General features: G+C 34.4%; 1 protein-coding gene across 1 annotated transcript in view; it reads right to left on the reverse strand.

Annotated features, from left to right (window-relative positions):
- The window catches only part of KIFAP3 (kinesin associated protein 3), a 148,026-nt gene that overhangs the window by 66,123 nt on the left and 58,834 nt on the right, over positions 1-23,069 (reverse strand). The window contains exon 11 of the mRNA XM_069545614.1: positions 2,566-2,666. Within this exon, the coding sequence (XP_069401715.1) occupies positions 2,566-2,666 (101 nt within the window). The remainder of the gene's footprint in view (positions 1-2,565; positions 2,667-23,069) is intronic.

The raw sequence follows: 23,069 nt of genomic DNA on the forward strand, positions 1-23,069 counted from the left end.
ATGCATGAATTTTGCTCTTGAAAAGGTATGGAAGAATTTTCTTCAGTTTTTTAACTATAATAATATTAATGTTTCAATAGAAATCTAAACAGACTTATTTCTGATTATTTATTGAAAATAGTTTTATATCTTATGTTTGAGATTATAAATTCTATGGTATAGAGAGAAGGGTAACTCTGAATTAAACATTTAACAAAGTAAGTTTTCCATCTCTTTTTAGTTTACATTTCTTTTATTTAATGTCAATCTCTTTAAAATCTAATCTGGATAAAAACAATCAATTGAGACAAAATATTATTTTTTTGTCACTGCTTTCCAATTTGTATCTTGTAGTCAAGGAAGTTCTGACACTAAATGGGTTTGGAAAAGAATACCCTTTGAAATTGTGAAGGAAAACCTTTGGAACATATGGAGTGAGACTGTAGTAAATCACTTGTAATCTCCCTTTGACATGGCTACTCTTTTATTGAAAACTTGTTTGACAAAGAGTTTGATTACACTTTGCATCAGCTCTAGTCTGACATGTGTTATCTCTATAAGAACTTGCCATGTTATATAAAATATGCAGTATATTTGAAGGATGTCTACTTTCTGTAAATAAGCATAATTAGTTTATCCCCTGACTTAAAAGCCTAAGAAATTATTCTTGAGAGTTTATCAGCTTTTTAATTCCATGTGGATAAAGTATTAAAATTTTGGAATAGCAAATTCAATTTTTAGAACTGTTTTATTAATTTGGGATGAATAGAAGGATTAATAAGAATTAATAAAAAGAAAAGGTATGGTCTTTTTTTACTACATATTAATCATTTGTCAAAATAACACACATTTAGTAACTTACATTAGGCTAATAAGGAATTACCTAGTAGGAGGCTTAAGAAGATTACTTTAATAAGCATAATTTACTATTCATATTCTTCTAAAGTATCTTTTAAAACTGTTACATTTTTATTGTATATTATACATCCTGCAAGTTTTCTTTTATTTATTTATGTTGGCTGTGCTGGGTCTTCGTTGCTGCATGGTATTTTCTCTAGTTGTGGGCACTGGGGGTTACTCTCTAGTTGTGGTGTGCAGGCTTCTCTTTGGGGTGGCTTCTCCTGTGGAGTACAGGCTCTAGAGTGCACGAGCTTCAGTAGTTGCAGAACATGGGCTCACTCAGTAGTTGTGCTTCCCAGACTCTAGAGACAGGTTCAACAGTTGTGGCACAAGGGCTTACTTGCTCCAAGGCATATGGGATCTTCCTGGATCAGGGATCAAACCCATGTCTGTTTCATTGGCAGGCAGATTCTTTACCACTGAACCACCAGGGAATCCCTGCTTTCTCTATTTTAGAAAGCTATATTATAAAAAATAATATTAAAAATCAGCCCAACTAGTATTCTGATCATCAGATAGTAATCAAATTAGTAGAGCTCAGTTTAATAAAATTAATGGCACAATAGTGATTTTGAATGTAAATTCTCTAAGAGTAAAATCACATACGTATGTGGTTCAGTGGTAAACAATCCGCCTGCCAATGCATTTGTTCGACCCTGAGTTGAGAAGATTTCCTGGAGAAGAAAACGGCAACCCACCTGAGTATTCTTGCCTGGAAATCTCATGGACAGAGGAGCCTAGCAGACTACAGTCCATGGGGTTGCAAAAAGAGTTAGAGACGACTTAGCGACTGAACAACAACGAATCTCAACCCTTACAGTCCATGAAAGAAAATCACTAAAGAAAAATCACTAAACTCTTTCAAGACAAATAAACCTAACATATGAAATATACCAAACAACTGAGTTGTAGCAAAAATCTTTCTTGAGAACAGTGCTATAAAAGAAAGTAAAAGTATTTTGATGAAGCATTTTTTTCATCCGAGCATGCAAAGCATTTAAAACAGTCGACCACAAACAAAATTAAAGGGCAAATGACAAAGTTGGGAAATGTCTGTAATATGACAAGGAGTTAAAATAGTTATTATATATATAGATCTTATGTATTAGTCCCAAAATATTGACATGCCAATGGAAAAATTATCAATAGAAGTAAAAGATTTATAATATAATGTCAACAGTAAAAATGTAACAAATGTTCAATCTCATCAATATCCACAGAATGCAAATTTAAAAAAACCCCAAACATTCCATTTTTAAAGAAATGATAGTATCTAGTGTTGTTAAAAGTGAAATGAAAGTTGGGAGAAATCAACTCACGTCTTCTTGGAAGGTAATTTGGCCATATTGTGTCAAATACACAAAACACCTTTTGACTTAGTAATTCTACTTTTAGGAATTAAAACTCAAGAAAAAAATTGAGATATGATTAAGCTTCTATATACTATGATTTTTTTCCCATATTCTTTCATTTGCTTACATATGTTCATTTACATCAGTTTTTATGGGATAAATTAGAAAGTTATTTTCGTTTTTATACTGTCTGTACTTTCAGACTGTATATAACAAATTTATATTACTTTTAGGAGGGAATTTTTAAAGAAAAAAGCTATTTGACAAATCAAGAGAAGAAAGCAAAAAACACATTTTTTAAACGCTTTTTTAAAAAAACACTTAAACCACTCACCTGTGGTATGCAGTCAGTATAAGCAAACATTGATTTAAAGCGGTCATCCATGCTTATGTGGTAAAGAACACACATTGCTATTTGTTTGTAGTTTTCATTGCCTGGAAATAAGACATCATGGATATGGTGAGATTTTATATTATGCTATGCTTTGCATGCAATGACCACAAAGAAATTAATTATTTGTATAATAAACTCAAATTAATGCATTAAAACTTTTAAACTATGGAATCAATAAAAATCCTTATACAAATTCTAATTTAGAAAATATGAAATTTTTCTAATTTAGAAAAATATGAACATTTTGAGCTTCCTATTTCAATTTCCCTGCTTGCCACAACTAGAGAAAAGCCTGCCCAGCCAGGAAGACCTAGCACAGCCAAAAGTTAGTTGAGCAAGCTCCGGGAGTTGGTGATGGACAGGGAAGCCTGAGTGCTGCAAGGAGGGGCTGCAAGGAGTTGGACACGACTGAGCGACTGAACTGGACTGATTTCAATTCCAAAATCTGGAGCATACCAACGGTGAAATATCACTAAGTTCCAAGAAATTGCAAGTATTTTACAAGGTATACTTTTGAAAAAAGTTAATCACAAACTGAAGAATTAATTGTTCTCAGCAGCCCACTAAAATGTAGATTTGGCCACTGGCCTCCCCATCCCTCCTGTTTTATCAAAATATATTTAACACATTTCAGTGATATGTACAGTAAATATAGTAAACAAAAAAGTTTATTTAATTTCTATGAATCAGAAACTGGGAAAAACATAAATGATAAAAAGTAGAACAGTATTTGCAACATTAAAAAAATATGACTATATTCAATACAATATTGTAAAGTAATTAGCCTCTAATTAAAATAAATAAATTTATATTAAAATAAATAAATAAATAACATTGATAGATCGAACAGAAAAAAATATATGACTATGAATTGCTAAAGGGTATAATATAGACTAACAAGCATAGTCTAAGGATTGTCTTAGAACTTTGAGGTAAGATTATTCTCGTTTTATACACCTTGAAACTGAAACAAGGAAAGTGAATAATATATCATAGATTTGAAAAATAAAATGGAACTTGAATATGTCATTTAATCCTTCTATATGCTTTCATATACCATATTTTGAGGATCTTTATATGATCTCAAAGTCAGTGACAAAACTTGAGCTAGAAAAGTTGTTTTGCTAAAAAGTTTTATCCAAAAAATAATATTCTTTAAAAAGTTTTGGTTGTATCTTGGGAGATATTTGGAATTTAAAAAAAATCAAATACGTACATAAATTTAATTAATATATCAAGAAAATTTTACATATATTTTAACAAGGAAGACAATTTCAGCACCTGTATTCCTATGTCAACTATAGTACAAAATTACTAAAATACTTTGTTTTTTTATAATACTAATTTATATTCTTATTGAATTTTTCAGATATTAGATACATCTTTGTAAGGTGGTTAGCAATTCTTAGAGGACATAAACTTTGGTATTCTTACAGGATCTGTATATGGAATTTTGTCAAAAAATATCTGCTGATTGATTCTACTTTTAATATTTAAGAAGCAAGGTGACTATAGTTAACAATTCTCTAGGCAAGAATACTAGACTGGGTTGCAGTGCCCTTCTCCAGGGGATCTTCCCAACCCAAGGATTGAAACTGGGCCTTTTGTACTGCAGCAGATTCTTTACTGTCTGAGCCACGAGAGGAGCTGTTATAGTAAACAATTAGTTAACTATAACTAGTTAACTGTATTGTATATTTGAAAGTTACTAAGAGAATATATCTTAAAAGTTCTCACAGCCAGAAAAAAAGTATTGTGTGAGGTGATAGATGTGGTAACTAACCTTAACTTACCTTACAGTGGTATAGGTAACTAACCTTATATCTAAACTTAACATATTTTACAATACATATATATATATATATATATATATCAAGTTATCACCTTAAACTTACAATTGCTACATCAATTAGATCTCAATAAAGCTGGAAAAAAACACAATGTTATGTTTAAAAAATCAGAGGCTAAAACTGAAAAAATAAGCACAAAGACGTCACTGGTTTTATAAGATCTTCAGATGTAACACAGAAGTGTTTTAAGTAAAAGCTCCAAGGGTCTTTTACAGGTAAATTTAAGAAATATTGTGAGCCTCTTTCTACAATCTTGTTTTCATGGAGCTTATTATGTTAGACAAAAATATATCATATGCTAAGAAAGAACAATGTGAATCTTCAAAACAGTCTGTCAAATCAATTTTGTCATCTTTATGTGTCAGAAGGGGAACCTAACAGAGAAAAATACTTCCTACATAGCCATGTTAAACAGCTGAGCAGGGCTTTAAACACAGGTCTCTCTGACTCAAAAATCTTCACCAGAGGTGAAGTTATATACACACCAAAGGTACATTACAATGTCTCTCAAATAGTTTTGTATCATAAGGTGAAATGGTCTTTCAAGAGATATTATTAGCAGGTATAAAAGACTGACATACGCTGACATATGATAGCGTAAAGCACATTGTTAAAAAAGAATTTTAAAAAATCAAGACTTTGCATCTTTTTAAATTGTATGGCTAGAGTCTATTTCTAGGGACTCTCACTTTTTAAATTGTTTGGCTAGAGCCTATTTCTAGGGACTCTCAATATCAATGTAAAAATAACTTCATGGCATAAAACAGAAACAGTAAAATCTAGCATATGTTTGTCAGATGAATACACACTAGTAAACACTTTCATCTTAACTAAAAATCTATGAATTCACTATACTCAACCACTTGGAATATAATATATGCAGAACCTACATTTGGAGGAAAATGTAATTCAAAAATTGTGAAATAACTCCAAGAAAGAGAAAAGTAGAGACTAACTGGGTATTCCCAACTTCAATATTCTGCTCTGGGGATGAGAGCAGTCTTAACAGAAAAGACTTGGGTTTGCATGATATGCAGATTAAAAATGAAAAATTCCAACTTTCTTCTCTAGAGAGGAAAAGTATCTCTTAGGGTTTTGGTCAGAGTATGTATACTCTACAGTATTTAGCTTTTCTTCTGGGGCTGAGATATTTAAAAATCTTTTTAAGGAAGTTCTAACAGTAAACTCAATATTCTGAAGGCACAATCTCTTTCCTTGCTATTCCAGCTTCTTTCTGTATGCTGTTCACCTGTGGGTAGGTTCTAGTCCTACTTAGTTTTTACAAAATATTATTTGAAGGTATTTTCTCTATGTAATGGATTAACTGATCAGTAGGATTCTAAGTCACACAACTTACTAAATAAATGGTAAAAGAAACAGAGGAATCAATATTCAAATTAAAATATTTTTTAACATCAAAGTAAATAATCAAACATTAAAATTCAGAATGGCACTAAGAATGAAATATGGAGAAGTGAAGTGGCTCAGTCGTGTGTGTGACTCTTTGCAATCCCATGGACTGTAGCCTAGCAGGCTCCTCCATCCGTGGCATTTTCCAGGCGAGAGTACTGGAGTGGGTTGCCTTTTCCTTCTCCAGGGGATCTTCCCGACCTGGGGATCGAATCCAGGTCTCCTGCACTGCAGGCAGACGCTTTACCCTCTGAGCTACCAGGGAAGCAATACTAAATAAATGGTAAAAGAAACAGAGAACTCAATATCTAAAATAAACGATTTTTTAATATCAAAGTAAATCATCAAACATTAAAATTCAGAGTAGCACTAAGAATGAAATAGGATGCTATTCTGTTTGAGAAGAGTTTCTCTACTGCTGGTATTAGTTAAAAGATCCTAAACTGCAGGGTTCTTGTGGTACATCCATTCATGAAAGGCAAGAGGAAACAAAGATTCACTTTTAAGAGATCTGTGCTCCATAAACAGGATAACAAGGAAGGTTTTCTAGAGCAAATTATATGTGTGTATACATATGTATGTGTGTATACATATTATATGTGATTATGTATCTATATCTTTATCACTTACAAAGGACAACTCAGGAGAAAGGGTATGTGATATAATAGAAAGTCTACAGTCCTAAAATTACAGTCATTTTTAAAAAGTAGATGGATAACATATGCCAGAAACATCTCAGATACAATAGCTTATTAATACATTACTTTCTTTTTTAACACAGCAAAATCCTCTAGTTTCAAAAAGTAGGATGATTCATTGTGCTACCTGTTTTAACTCTGTTCTTCTGTGCTTGCTTTCTCCTTCTCCCCTCCCCATATATCATGGGACAGAGAAAGGTGAAAGCTCCTTGAGTTCTCCTATACCTTTCTAATTCTTTATCTGTGATCTTCTATTTTAAAAAATCTCTGAATATATCCCTGCTGCTGCCGAGTCGCTTCAGTTGTGTCCAACTTTGTGCGACCCCGTTGACGGCAGCCCGCCAGACTCCCCTATCCCTGGGATTCTCCAGGCAAGAATACTGGAGTGGGTTGCCATTTCCTTCTCCAATGCATGAAAGTGAAAAGTGAAAATGAAGTTGCTCAGTCGTGTCCAACTCTTAGAGACCCCATGGACTGCAGCCCACCAGGCTCCTCCATCCATGGGATTTTCCAGGCAGGAGTACTGGAGTGGGGTGCCATTGCCTTCTCCAGAATATATATATATATCCCTAATTTCCCATAATCTTTACCTAACATGATTATCATAATCCCAAAATGTGCTAAAAAGAAAAGACTGAAGGGAATAGAAGTTTAAGGGATACAAGGCTATCCCAAAAGATTGGTGGACAGCCAATGTTTACATAACTATAATTCTTTGAGAGAGAGGAAGACAGAATTAAGCAAACTTGATAGTTCCTATTGTATGTTAAGCATATATTTTCTCATTTAACCCTTAAAACTGAAGAGGTAGATATTATCTTTGATTTGGAGAGAGCTAATGACATTCATTAAGGTTATGAATCCTTCAAAAGGAAACAGCTATGAATCTGAGATTCAAACCTAGGTCTGACTCTAAAGCCTGTGTGCACGTACTCTCTAGTTAAAGTAGGCCTTCCAGGAAATAGCATAAAGGGTGAAATAAAACCTAATAAACAGGAATTATTATCATTATTCCTTAGAGGCACAGTACAGACAGAAAATGCAGTTAAGAAGGGACTCTATAGGATCTGGGGGTCTTGGGAAAAAAAAGGTAAGAAGATGACAGAAGAGGGGAAGAAGGGAGATGAAATGCAGAAAAGCAATCAGTTATTTATCAGAGTACCTGTGTCCAGATGCAATAGGTTCCAATGGATGAAAGATCCTGACAGGGACAAATTACATTGTGATCCGAGCAGTATGGGAGACTAGACCTATAGCCGTTCTGAAACTCATTCTCACTGAATTGGACAAGAACTGCTATCAAGCAGAGCTTGATTTTATGAGAAAAATGAGGTGCTTAAATGCTTAAAAGTTGAATAAAGTGGTAAATAGAGGCAGTATAACATTGTGGTTCAAAGCCCAGGCCCTAGAGGCTGACTGCTTAGGTTCAATTTGTGGCTCTGCCACTTACTAGGAAAAATGGCCTTCTGAGTGTTATTTAAATTTTCTGTGTTTCAGTTTCTTCATCTATGAAACTGGAATAACAACTATATCTATCTCAAAGAGTTGGTATGTAAGGATTAGGTGAGAGAATCCTGGTAAAACAATTAGTACTGAGTCTGATACACAATAAACTGATTAAATAAATGCCATTACTTACTATTATTATGTTGAAAATAATCTTTCTGTTTTACCAATAGAACACTATTCTTGCATTTTCTTTTAAATTTATTTTTAATTGAAGGATAATGACAATTTTGTGTTGGTTTCTGCCATATCACATTTTCCTAATATATATGCTATCTTTGTGGTTTTCTATCCTCAAGATTTGACTGTAGTTTAGAGGTAATGCAGGTTTAAGAAGCAGTCAAGATTCCTCTGAGATGGCTATACAGGGTTCACAGGTATATTCTGCCCCTGCAGCTGAGCCACTTGCTCCCAGTCACTTTCCTATAAAGCTCTTTTATACCCAAAGGACAGTCTTAGGAGAGTCATCTTCTGTCTCAAGGCTCCGTTCAGTGACCCCTATCGGCTTCATCTGAACCCTTCATCAGCCTCTCATTCTGACAGGGTTATAAACCCCTTACTCAGAACAAAAATTGGGAAACGAAAATGATCAAAGGATAGATAACTGTCACCAGTATGTGTTCTTCCACCACCACTACCACAAACACACTGTGAACCTCTCTTCTTTCTGTCCTGTAACAGAACTTCATTTCACTCCTAGAGTAGGGAACAGCTGTGGAGGTGATGGGCTATAAGATGAAAGGATACAGAGAGAAAAAGTCTGAAAACACAGAAGACAAACCTCACAATTAACTATATTACTTCACTTATCTTTAAGTAGCAAGTCCCAGGCAAATAAAATGTATAGGTGTGTCCCATTTGTTTGAGCTGAGCACAACTATACAATAGAAACTGAAATACAACCAGCACTACACCAGAGATGTATATTTTTTTCCCTTGAGGAAAGTGTGAAAGGGGGTGATGATAGATCTAAGGGACTACAATATTGTACCCAGAGGTCATATCAGCAAATGTACCCAATTTGCTGATACGTCTTCTAGATTTCATCTGGGTAAAGTTTCCTTAGAATTCAATCAATTGATTTGCAAATAACTATAAAATTGATTTTCTTCTCATTTTGTATTTAGGAAATGAAAAAAATATAAAATGACACTTGTCCTTTTATTAAAAAATGATGTAAATATTTTATAAATTGTCTTATTACCTATATATTACCTCGATGGTTCTAACTTCTTTTATTGTTACAAATCACATATTTCCAATCTCCCCTCAAGAACTGCAAGATAGGAAGATTATAGTATATGAACCACAGGTATCTTACTCATTGAATCATAAATGACTATACAAATGATTGATTGCTTCATAAAAACACAGCCTATACCTAATGGCATCTAGCAGATATCTGACAGCTACAGCAGAAGGACAAAGCATTGGAGGAAAAAAGGGAGTACCTGGAGGGAGAAGGTGTCTGGAAATACCCGAATTCCTCTCTTCAAACACAGCTGCACACAGAAAGTAGAGGCTTTCTGGCAGCCAACGTGTATTATTAACTATTGCTTAAAAAAAAAAATTTAAATAATCACATAGCAATAAACAGCCATTAAGAGAGATTAAATGGTCCAAGTAAAATTGAGGCTTATCCTTAATAGTCTTCTTCACTCACTGGTAGAAAAGATGTGTTCTTAAAAAATAAATCCCCCAAAATTCTTGCATATCCTAAAGGAATCTGGGACTGGGAGTTACAATTTTCCCATAAGAACTCATGATTAAGAACCATAAACTCTAGCTAACCAACTATGATTTCTCCACATCCTACAAATGGCAGACATTTCAAAAGGGTTCCTTTAAGACTTATAGACATCAATTATTCCCTAATGGCATCCCAAGTTAAAACAGTCTGCCAATAGTTGCTATGCTGGCATAGCACCAAAGCCTCTGTGAATTCTGAGTAGAGCAGTGAAAAGATTGAATATTTTGGGAACTAAGGTCCTTAATGACTAGAGGTGGCTTAGTCAGATCTGTTCAAGTAATAAGCGCGGGATGAAAAAAAAAAAAAAAAACGGCCTAGTCATTATGATTCCTTTGGTATTTATGGTAATAAACATGAATCATGATGAACTCACTGGCTATTAAATACAGAGGTCATAAGTACTTCGATAGGATTTCCACAGGAATTCACCGTTAATTAGCTGGATCATTATTTGAAAGCGTTACTGAATTATCTTAGCAGTTGTGCAGCCATTCGCCTCAAAATTGGTCATTCCCAGCTGAGGGCAGTTAATGCCTTAACAAACTGGTCATTAACTCCAGCAACTGATTTTGTGGGAATTACTGCACTTATAATGTACACTCAAGATTTTTTTTTTCTTTTTAAAGAAATTTGCAGCTGTAGTTCAGCTGGAGCAGCTGAAGGAGGAAAAAAGTCCACTCTGGGTTGCTCTCATGACTGATTTTCTGCCAATTAAAGGGCAAACGCATGCTGATGGGTTTTGAATTTTTAAATGTCTCCAGTTTTTTTTTCATCTCAAGTGATTAGTAAAAACATCATTTAGCTACTAATTTTGTAAGACACTTGGGATTTTCCATTCACAGTTCAGTCAAGCAGAGACATGAGTTCTGAACACCAGAACTCAAAGCCAAATTTCCGCTTCTGCAGTAGACCCAGCCCAACACTTTGTAAAAACAGAGTGAGAACACAAGTTATGGGCCACATTATTAGCCAGATTCTCATTCCCTTCTGCACTCCATGTCTTCGTTCAAAGCAGAAAACTCCCTTTGAAGTCACAAAGGGTCCATGAAAAGATAAGAGAAGTGGGAATATGAACACCCCCTTTATTAGAATAGAGCAGCATTAAAGTGATGAATTACCCCTGGAAAGTCTATGTGAATACAGCATACTTCAAAATTCATAAGTGCCTTTAAATTTACAGTAGAGTTGGAGCCCTTAATGCTCTATCAATATAATGAAAAATGTCACAGGGAAAATCACTTAAAAGATAACTGCAACAATTATTGAACATATGTATTGACTATATTGGAATACACTAAAAAATATATTGCAAGTATATTAGATGTTCCTTTGTACATGTTTCCATATCGTTTTTTGTTTAACTTATTAGAGCACATACTGCAGCTACCTAACCAGCATGACTAGATTGATAGCGTTAGTTAAAACTTGAATTTGGAGAAACCAATTTTTAAGATTGCAACTCTACTGGATAGTCTTCTTTTCTAGAACGGATTTGTTCAGTCATTTCTAACAGAGATTTGATATTAATAGATAAAAGCCAAGAGTTTTAAACCATGAGCTGGGGAGGGATGACAGAATTTATAGGTTACAATGATCAGTATGAAAACAAGTGTAAAAATAGTTCTGTGATACAATGGATTATGGAGGATTTTTGTGCCCAATTACTTAATTTAAAAACTGTAACAAAACTTAAACTGTAAATCTACCATTAAACTTAACAGTTCTGTCACATTAAGACATATTCATGAAATAAGTACTCCAAAATTCAGCACTTTTGACATATTTTCACTCTTTTTTACTATGTGCTGTGCTGTGCTTAGTCGCTCAGTCATGCCCAACTCTAAGACCTTTTGTAACCCACCAGGCTCCTCTGTCCATGGGATTTTTTTAGGCAGGAATACTAAAGTGGTTTGCCATTTCCTCCTCCAGGGGTTCTTCCCATCCCAGGGATCAAATCCACATCCCCTGGGTCTTCTGCATTGCAGGCAGATTCTTTGCCAGCTGAGCCATTATGGAAGCCCTTTCTCTTTAGTATGTACAGTGGTACATTCTGTCATGTGGGTTTTTTTTTTTTAAATATTTTCAACATTTCAATTTTGCCTTGTCTGGAGTATTCTTTCATCCAGAGCATACTACAACTTATTTATAATACACTACAAAATATGCATATTTGTAGTAAAAATGATAAGGTCCAAAATAAAGCCCTTAACAATGGCTGCTTTCAAGCCTATAGGCTCACATCATTCAGTTAATGTGCTTTGGTCAGCTTTTACCACCTAGAATTGGAGACACCCCAGGCAATATTCACACACCGAGTATTGGAACCAGCTGGTGATAGAAGAATCCTAAGAAAAAAGGCTTCTTGATTTAATTGGGAAAACAGGAGGAAGCATAAATTTTACTGCCATTAATAACTTCAAGCAATCCTGATATGACTCTACTTCACCCTGACAGCCAGACATGTGCTTTTTGTTAAAGTGTTTGCCACATCTGACCCTTATTGTTTGCTCACTTGATCAGGTAAGAAAATGTAGGTTTATTTACAGGATAAATGAGGCCTATTAAAATTGAGAAACAGCGTAGTAGTCTATGAGGAGCTACGTACTGAAATAGATGTGTGAAATTCCATAACAGTTGTGTAATAAACAGGCCAAATAAAGTTATAAAAAAACTACTTTAACTTTCTTAAATCATCGTAAAGGCAACTTAGTATTTAAAAATGAAAAATAGTTCCTATTGGAAAAATGTCTGACCATTTTGCTTTTTATAAACAAGTCAGAAAAGGTTATTTATAAAATGTTAATCTGTTTATAAAGACAAGCTTATTTCTTCATTTTATGATACTTTATAAAGTCATATTCATATATAATGAAAAGTTAATTTAACTTTATGAGGGAATTTCAGGAGTGTTTAGAATTTAACTTTTTAAATTTTATCTTAAGGACATATGACAGAATGGTCAAAGAAAATAACCCTTAATTTTTAAGTGATCAAAGTTTAGAGTTTAACAGTATCTACTCTAGTGATCTCCAACAATAAGGAAAATCGGACTTGTTTCAACCGGAAGAAATCGAACATTTATCACTTAACTTTTGACCTGGTCTGACTCCCTACATGCTGATAAAATCTTTCTACAGCCTTGGAAAATGCCCTGAAACCCAGATTACCTAATTGATCAAGATGAATCAGGTGCTATTCTTACTCTTAAAACCATTCTGGGTCTACTCACATAATGTAGAAAAATTTATATTCATTTACAACACCATAGAAACTATTTTATCTTCAACTGAAGAGAATATGGTCTAACATTTGGATTCATTTTGAAATGATTCATGTGTAATTGTGAAACAGGCATGACAAAGCACTGCTGAATCTAGGAATCCTAATTTTTCTGCCATAACCAATAAAATTAGTTTCAGCAAATTAGCATAGATTCACGACTCTCAACTTTAAAGAAATCAAAAGGAAACAAAAGAAATAGGATGACAGCTAAAAGGTAAAAGAGTGAAGAGTCAAGAAGAATCTTTATTAAGATGGATGAAATGATAGCATAATTGTATTTGATGGGAATGATGTAATAGAGAGGGAAAGTTAATAATGTGGGACAGAGGAGAACTTCTGGAGCAAGAATCTTGAGTAGGAGAGAGAACAGAATAGGGAGGGAGTGTGGCTTATGGTAAGAGTAGAGGCAAGTTCATAATAATGGGAGAGAAGCAAAGTGTAGACACAGATGCAGGCAGGAGGGTAAGTGTGGCAACAGAAACTCATGGAAATTCTCTTCTAGGCTTCTACTTTCTCAATCAAATAGGAAGCAAAAGGATGTAATGAGATGAGGATAAGGTGCTGGATTTAGAAGAGGATAGAAGAATGATATTCTCACTTAAAAGAATGGGAGAATGACTAGACAAAGGAAACAGTATAACTGCTGGGCAGCATTAAAGGTCTACTATTGATTATGTAGATACTAGATTATCTAGATTATCTTTATGCGGCTGTCCATCTGAGCTCAGGGTCTTCTGTTTTCATTTTTCTATACCGTGACACATATTCCAAACCTTCACGAAGCATCAAAGAAATTGGTAAAAATGATTCTTACTAAGATGTGAGTGGATGAACACTTAGATATTCAAAGGGCAAGGCCGGAAGAAGCACAAGCTGGAATCAAGATTGCCAGGAGAAATATCAATAACCTCAGCTATGCAGATGACACCACCCTTATGGCAGAAAGTGAAGAGGAGCTAAAAAGCCTCTTGATGAAAGTGAAAGAGGAGAGTGAAAAAGTTGCTTAAAGCTCAACATTCAGAAAACGAAGATCATGGCATCCAGTCCCATCACTTCATGGGAAATAGATGGGGAAACAGTGGAAACAGTGTCAGACTTTATTTTCTTGGGCTCCAAAATCACTGCAGATGGTGACTGCAGCCATGAAATTAAAAGACTTTACTCATTGGAAGGAAAGTTATGACCAACCTAGACAGCATATTAAAAAGCAGAGACATTACTTTGCCAGCAAAGGTCCGTCTAATTCAGGCTATGGTTTTTCCAGTGGTCATGTATGAATGTGAGAGTTGGACTATAAAGAAAGCTGAGTGCAGAAGAATTGATGCTTTTGAACTGTGGTGTTGGAGAAGACTCTTGAGAGTCCCCTCGACTACAAGGAGATTCAACCAGTCCATTCTAAAGGAGATCAGTCTTTTGGACTCTGTGGAAGAGGGAGAGGGTGGGATAATCTGGGAGAATGGCATTAAAACATGTATAATATCATATAAGAAATGAATCGCCAGTCTAGGTTTGATGCAGGACACAAGATGGTTGCGGCTGGTGCACTCGGATGACCCAGAGGGATGGTATGGGGAGGGAGGTGGGAGGTGGGTTCAGGATTGGGAAGATGTGTACACCCATGGTGGATACATGTTGACGTATGACAAAACCAATACAATATTGTAATTAGCCTCCAATTAAAATAAATAAATTAAAATTTAAAATAAAATAAAGATCAAAAAAAACAAAAGATCAAAAGTGTTCTTTGGAAGGAATGATGCTAAAGCTGAAACTCTAGTACTTTGGCCACCTCATGCGAAGAGTTGACTCATTGGAAAAGACTCTGATGCTGGGAGGGATTGGGGGCAGGAGGAGAAGGGGACAACAGAGAATGAGATGGCTTGATGGCATTACCGACTCGATGGACATGAGTTTGAGTGAACTCTGGGAGTTGGTGATGGACAGGGAGGCCTGGGGTGCTGCAGTTCATGCGGCTGCAAAGAGTCGGACATGACTGAGCGACTGAACTGAACTGAAGTGTAAGAGAAAATCAGGAGTATCCTATGGGAATAGGAGTGCTTGGGTCTTGACTAGAAATCCAAATATAAGATTAAGAAAACGCATCTTGGCAAAACCAAACATGTGTTCCAGCTAGATTTAACCTGCTAATTTGAGACTCCTGACATACTGTTACTACGAGGAGTGCTTGCATTTAATAGGAATTAAAAGCTTGAAAAGAATGCTCTAATTCACTGGTTTCCAAACTATGTTTTGAGGATGCCCAAAGGGGATCCACGGGCTTCCCTGGTGGCTCAGAGGTTAAAGCATCCGCCTCCAATGCGGGAGACCTGGGTTTGATTCCTGGGTTGGGAAGATCCCCTGGAGAAGGAAATAGTAACCCACTCCAGTATTCTTGCCTGGAGAATCCCATGGACGGAGAAGCCTTGTAGGCTACAATCCACGGGGTCGCAAACACTCAGACACGACTGAGCGAGTTCATTCACTAAAAAGGATCCACAATGTCACACCATTTTATAATGCTACTAATATATTATTTTCATTTTTTTTACTCTCATTATTTCATAAAAGGCTACATGACATAATATATATGACATACATGACATGATTTCACAATATATTGTTGAGGAAGATATGAGAGCCAGATGTTGTCTGACTGTAAACAAATTTGCAAAAGTAAAACTATATCTACCCCTCTCAGTAATTTCTGGAAAAGGGTTATTTTTCATAAAAATATTTATGTTAGCATATAGCAGATTATTTTAAAATAAATATGTAAAATTTTGTTTTATTTTTGAATATAATAAATATCCATAAACATAACTCCACATAAACCAAAACCTTAATTATTTTTAAGAGTATAAAAATGTCCTGAGACCAAAAGTTTGAAATTTGATGCTCTAACCACTGAATTCCAGCAATCTCCTAATAACAGGGAACTTACAAAATAACAGAGAAAGTGTGGAAAGTGGTGACTGCCTGTAATTTACAGGTAGCTACCTAATCTGCCTAATCATTAGGTTGGTTGTGCTTACTCTAATTTTATTTTAACACATGCAAAAATTCATGTTTATAACATAAGACCTGTCTGTATATTTTGTAAGGTTTATTCCATTAAGTTTAAATGCCTTTGAAAAATCAAGTTAAAGTGAAAATCAAGTTAAAAACTGAAAGGCTGACATGAAAATGAAGAACACTACTCAATTTAAAATACACATCAATGTCATTCACAAAAGGGGAAAAAGTGTAAATAAACTCAAAACTGTCCCAAAGAGTTCATCAGTGAACTGTGGCAGTTTCTTAATGAAATCATTAAGCATGCACTCTGTAATACACTGCTTCTGTGATATTTAAGCTTTATGCACAAAGCAATGTCACAATGAACTAGGCTCTTCTAAAGAATACATTTCAGTTGTATTTTTATGCTTGCTTCTATGCTAACATCATCCCCAAGCACATTAAACAGTACTCAGTGTATTAAGCAGCAAAACTATGGCATCTCTCAGGAGGTACAAAACATTATTTGCCTGGTGCATCTGACAAAAAGCTATTAAAATTTAGCTTTTCAAGTTACTTTTGAAACACTATCAGTGCATTCTCTAGGGAACTGAAGAATACACTATGACAAGGAATTTCCTTGCCATTTCCCAACCCACGATATTGTGATATAAGGAAGTACTCGAGACACATCATTATCAAATGGTTTAAGGACTTATGACAAGGGAATTTTCCTTTTAATGATACGATTCCTAGATGAGCCAAAAATCTTTAAACACTTTATAAAAGTTAACTCAATATCATAAGAAACTTGAACAAACAATTATATAAGTAAAGCTAAACTTTGTAGGTCTAATTCAATTTGCATATAATTACAATTGATGAAACCATTGGCTATGATAGGTCTCCCTATCATAGGTCTCCCAGATGGTAATATAAAGTCACTAAGCATAAGAAACTATGTCAAGTACAGGGATTAATAGAGCTGAAAAGATTATAAATTGATACTGAACTAAGTGGAGATAAATTTAAGATCCTTATGAAATCTTAAGATATCAAAAAGTCAAATAAGTGAATAATTTTGGTGGTATTTAGGAAAATAAAACAAAGGAACTTAGATATAAATTTTTACAATCTTTGGATACTAGGTTTTCCAAGGACCCAAATAAAAGTTTTTAAATATTATGCGAGATAATGCCTTCTTTCTCTATGCCTAAGAAAAGATCAAAACTATCCAAGCAAATTGATTTCAGGATAAATCAACAAATAACAATTTAAATGATAATTTCTAAAATTCCTTATCAATCCCTTTATATGTCTCTGATGTCAAAGGAAAAAACTAAATTCAAAATTTCTAAATAAAATACTCATGTGATAAAACAGTACTAACAAAATTTTTGGTTTTATTAAGAACCTCACGTGGTAAAAGAGCTGACCTATAGCACAATTTCTCCTTAACCTTTACTAGTTATTCAAATCAGAAAACCTTCCACAAGTAGATTTTTTTTCCCAGTTATTCGGCAATTCTTACAACAGCAGGGGTCGCAATGTACTAGTTAAATGTTTCAGGATCCAAAGGAAAGGGATTAAATGTTCATATAGTGCCGCTTTATTAGAGCCTCAAAGATTCATGATTCATTATTCTCTAGTTAAAATAATCTATTATTAAGTATATGAAGATTTTTCAGTTATGGGGTCCCCAAATAATAATAAACCTACTTAAAATCTTATAGCATTTCCAGTTGAAACAGCATCCTTTAAAAATCACTTCTGAAAAGTTCTACCAGATGTATAGCTTTACAAAAGTGCTTTTGCATTTTACCTCTTTAAAAAATTAAGTAATTTCTATATATAATGTTAAATTCAGTCATTTGTAACTTAAACATATAACGAATAAAGAATTTATTTCTAATGAAAAAAGCAAACTGACCAGTCATGTTATATTATATACTTAATGCTCTTTAATTCCTTCTTGATAACTACAGTGAAGAAAATGTAACTCAAGTTCTTCAAATACTTGATTTATAGAAAGTTTTTTCCTCTTTTCAAAAAATTTCCAATTCCATAGAATCATTCCAAGTGCCAGCCAAGGAGTAACCTAGAACAATGTAGATTATTCACTAATGTGCTGACTTTTAATTAACACATTAAAATTCTAAAAGAGACTGATATTTCTGAAGATTTGAAGGGAAAGAAGTCTAATCACTTTCCCTAGTTCAGTGGTCTAACTGAACATCGAATAAATCAAAGGACATAAAATCAATGGTTAAGTCATAAGTAGAATTTAAAAAGAATAAAAAATAGAAAATATACCACATTGCACATAGAAATGGTAAATACTGCTTCATGAATATTTAAAAATTACATATTAAACAAAATGTGTAATATTTATTGCAAAACAATGTATATTAATACATACACATATATACATACAAACATATACATGCATGCACATGTGAGTACTGGGTTGCAATGTAAAGTATGATACTATAGTCTGGGATAAAAGATATTTGAAAGGCACTGCTCTAGATGAATTATTTCTTATGCCTTTAAAATCTGTGCTCTCTATAATGCCAACTTCTATTTATACATAGTAGTAGTGGCCAGAAATCTTGAAAACTCAATTGAGAAGTTTGTTTTATTGTATTAGAAGTTAATGATTTAATTTTTCACACATATAACATATACATTAACAAATGTAAAAATGACCATTTTATTAATCACTTATCAGGAAATCATTTTGTCTACACTACATATAATTTCTTTGAATACAGCAAAGAGCACAATCAAGCAAAACAGGTTCTTCACAATCAAAAGAAATGTTGCAAAGTCCATGCAATAAATGTTACTAGGAGGAGCACCATTTGGGCACTCATTTGGAATTCAGTTTTAACAAAACATAAATTTCAAGTAAGTTTTGTTGGTTTCCAAGACCAAAGGAGATTAGAAATATATCATTAGAGGAGAGGAAAATTGCTGCCAAGGAATTGCTGTTGGTACAGAAGAAATGAGAACTGACAGCCAAGGAAAAGAGAGGAAAACCGAAAAACTATATAAAAAATTAAGAATACATGGCATTCTGGGGTCATTTAGCAAGGGGGAATACTTGAGCTGTTAATATTTATAGCCCTGTATAATAAATTATCTTCAGAATTACAAATTCTAGTCAATGATAACAAAAACAGTAGGGAATACTACAGCACTTGGCCCAGGCATTCTGGCTCCAAAGCCCATGGTTTTAACCACATTATACTGCTTCTCAATAAAAGTTTAAATTACATTTATGTATTATAGTAAATTTAAGGAAATATTTATGAAAAGAATGATATAATCAATTTTTCAATACAAAAGGATTACCTTCTCTTAATGGTATAAGCCTGAAAAACAAACATCAATAAAGACCCACTTCTGGATATCAATTATTTGTGTTCTATGTATTTTTACAGTAATTTCATATATAATATTGCTAATATTCACTAATATTTATCATACTAAATCATTTAACCTTCCCTATTAATATGTACCATTATTATCTACATACTGATGAGAAAACTGACATATGGGTTAAGTGATTTGTACAATATCACATAGCTAGTAACTGATGAAACTAACACTCAAAGTCATATAGTCTGGCTCCAGAATTCTAGCTTTTACTCTATGTGCTTTGTGCTACTGTAGTTGCCAGGTATGCTATATATGGTAATATTTGCAGTAATGTCACAGGATGTACTTTCAAGAGATTCTGGTAATCCTGGAAACCCAGCTAAAATTCAGGAAAATTTAAAAGTGTCTTTCAGGATCATTAGCTCACCAGTGTTCCAGTTCTAATCCTTTCAAGCATTTGCTCATCCCCTTAAAATTCTACATGGCTATGTGATTTGCTTTATCAAGGGAAATGTGAACAAAAATGACATTTTTACCTCAAAATGGAAGCCTTTAAGTTTGCAATTTTCCATTTTCTCTGTTCTCCCTTCTCTGGTGCCATGGTGACCTGGAGGCTCTGTCAGTTTGGGTCCTTGACTGATGCTAACTAACATGGACCACCACTTTCAACTTCCTTATACTGGATATAAACATGAGCAAAAAATAACTTTTTTCTATTTCAAGCTACTGAGAGCTTAGAGTTGTTTATTAATAATCATAGTCTTGTCCTCCTGACTAATACATTTAATAAATGGGTTGTTTTTCTGGGAAGTGATCGATAAAAGGGCCATTTTGGGGACTTTATAAAATAGAAACAATTTTAAAATTTACAAAATGGTTCTATTAAAAAAATTCATATTGAATCAGTTACTTGGAATTTGAAATATTTTCCCACCAAAGGCTCAACTATATAAGCTTATTTAGCCTATAATTTAAATGAAAAAGAATTGAAAATAAAAGTGCCATTAAATAATTAAATTAAAAGCATGTGAAACAGTTGTTGGGTATTCTGAACAACCGTAGATATTTTGAAGCATTTTATAGACTATAAGTTGGAAGGCACTGTCCTCTAGTATATTTTAATTTCTCTTTAATATGTACATTTTTTCCCTTTACTTGATCCTGGAACATCAGAAGATATTCTCTTTCTTTACTACATAGGATTGCCATTGCTTCTAAGGCTTGTAAGTGGAATGCAAAGGAAGAACTAAAGAAAGTTATCAAGCAAAAAACATGAACATTTGAGAAAAAGAAAAGTAACTGCTTATACTCAAATTTAATGACTTGTGATCAATGAAAGAGGAAAAAAGGGAAAAAAGATAGTATGACTAAATAGGAATGATTGTAGAGCCTATTTAGTAGTTCTCACATAAATGAAAAGTTTTCATGAGTTTATAAATAAATATTGGTTCTTCACATGGCAAAACAGCCAAGCTGTAACCAACTTCCTCTTTGCTTTTAATAATTATTCAAATCACAATGTTGCTGCTAAGTCGCTTCAGTCGTGTCCGACTCTGTGCGACCCCACAGATGGCAGCCCACCAGGCTCCCCCATCCCTGGGATTCCCCAGGCAAGAATACTGGAGTGGGTTGCCATTTCCTTCTCCAATGCATGAAAGTGAAAAGTGAAAGTGAAGTTGCTCAGTCGTGTCCAACTCTTTGTGACCCCATGGACTGCAGCCTACCAGGCTCCTCCGTCTATGGGATTTTCCAGGCAAGAGTACTGGAGTGGGGTGCCATTGCCTTCTCCAAATCACAATAACTTTTCATATTATTTTTCAACTTATTCTACAAGAAAAATTTTGTGTATATTTTTATGAGGAATGCTTTTTAGCCGTCATCTTCTACTTACCCAGAAAGATAAGCCAAGAAGTTACTAAGGCAAGGTAACTGTAAACATCTCAACAGAATTATTTTGCTTTCAATCAGTTTTTACAGATTAGCCAAAAACAGAGGGGGAAACTTTTAAGATCATCAATTCCTAGCTATATAATATAAGGCTAAAATAATACTAGCTCTTCACTCTCCCTAGTGTAGCAAAATCTGATGCCCTAGGAATTAACAATATTTCAAAGAAAATGAAGTAACACTTTGAAAGAATGAGTAAAAGGAAGTAAAAAGTTTTCAGTTGCTCTTCTTATTCATTTTCTTCATTTTTCTACTTCACGACAAGTCCACGGACTTCACTGCTTCTCAGTAACAGCCTAAACTTAACATGTTTTTAATGTATTTGTTGAAAATAATCATATTTCTCTGACTGTTATATCTCATTTGGCGGTGTCCTTTCTCCAGTTTTATTCATCTAATGGACAAGTTTTTCTTTTTTAATCTTGTAACTCTCCTGAGCACTAGACCTTTTTCTATCTGTTCATCAAACATCTTTGTTGAAGATATCTTTAACATGTCTGAAATTAAATCTATCACTGATGCCCTCAAATTACTTGTTTTATACTTCTCTATTTCTGTTCCTAGCAGTAACATTCTAACAGTCATTGAGTGTTTATGAAGAGTTTATCATTATCCATATCCAAACAGCAGCCATGTCACATTAAGTTTACCTATGATATGTCTAAGCTATTACAAATCCTAAAATATGATGCTGTTTAAGTGCTGCACTCAATATGCCAGCAAATTTGGAAAACTGAGCCGTGGACACAGGACTGGAAAAGGTCAGCTTTCATTCCAATCCTAAAGAAGGGTAATGCCAAAGCATGTTCTAACTACCACACAACTGCACTCATTTCACATACTGGTAAGGTAAAGCTCAAAATCCTTCAAGCCAGGCTTCAACAGTATGTGAACAAAGGACTTCCAGATGTACAAGCTGGATTTAGAAAAGGCAGAGGAAGCAGAGATCAAATTGCCAATATCCATTGGATCATAGAAAAAGCAAGAGAATTACAGAAAAACATCTACTTCTGTTTCACTGACTACGCTAATGCCTTCGACTATGTGGATCACAACAAACTGTGGAAAATTCTTCAAGAGATAGGAATACCAGACCACCTTATCTGCCTCCTGAGAAACCTGCATGCAGCTCAAGAAGTATCAGTCAGAAGTGGACATGGAACAATGAACAGGTTCAAAACGGGGAAAGGATTAAGTCAAGACTGTATAGTGTCACCCTGCTTATTTAACTTCTAATCAGAGTTGTTATTGTTCAGCTGCTCAGTCATGTCTGACTCTTTGAGAGCCCATGGACTGCCTCATGCCCGGCTTCCTTATTTTTCACCATCTCCTGGAGCTTGCTCAAACTCATGTCCATTGAGTCAGTGATGCCATCCAATTATCTTATCATCTGTCATCCCCTTCTTCTCCTGCCTTCAATCTTTCCTAGCATCAGGGTCTTTTCTAATGAGTTGGCTCTTTGCATCAGGTGGCCAAAGTATTGGAACTTCAGCTTCAGCATCAGTCCTTCTAATGAATATTCAGGGTTGATTTCCTTTAGGATTGACTGGTTTGATCTTGCAGTCCAAGGGACCATCAAGAGTCTTCTCCAACACCACAGCTCAAAAACATCAATTCTTCAGC

The sequence above is a fragment of the Ovis canadensis genome, chromosome 12, assembly GCF_042477335.2.
Source record: "Ovis canadensis isolate MfBH-ARS-UI-01 breed Bighorn chromosome 12, ARS-UI_OviCan_v2, whole genome shotgun sequence".
NCBI classification, from domain to species: domain Eukaryota; kingdom Metazoa; phylum Chordata; class Mammalia; order Artiodactyla; family Bovidae; genus Ovis; species Ovis canadensis.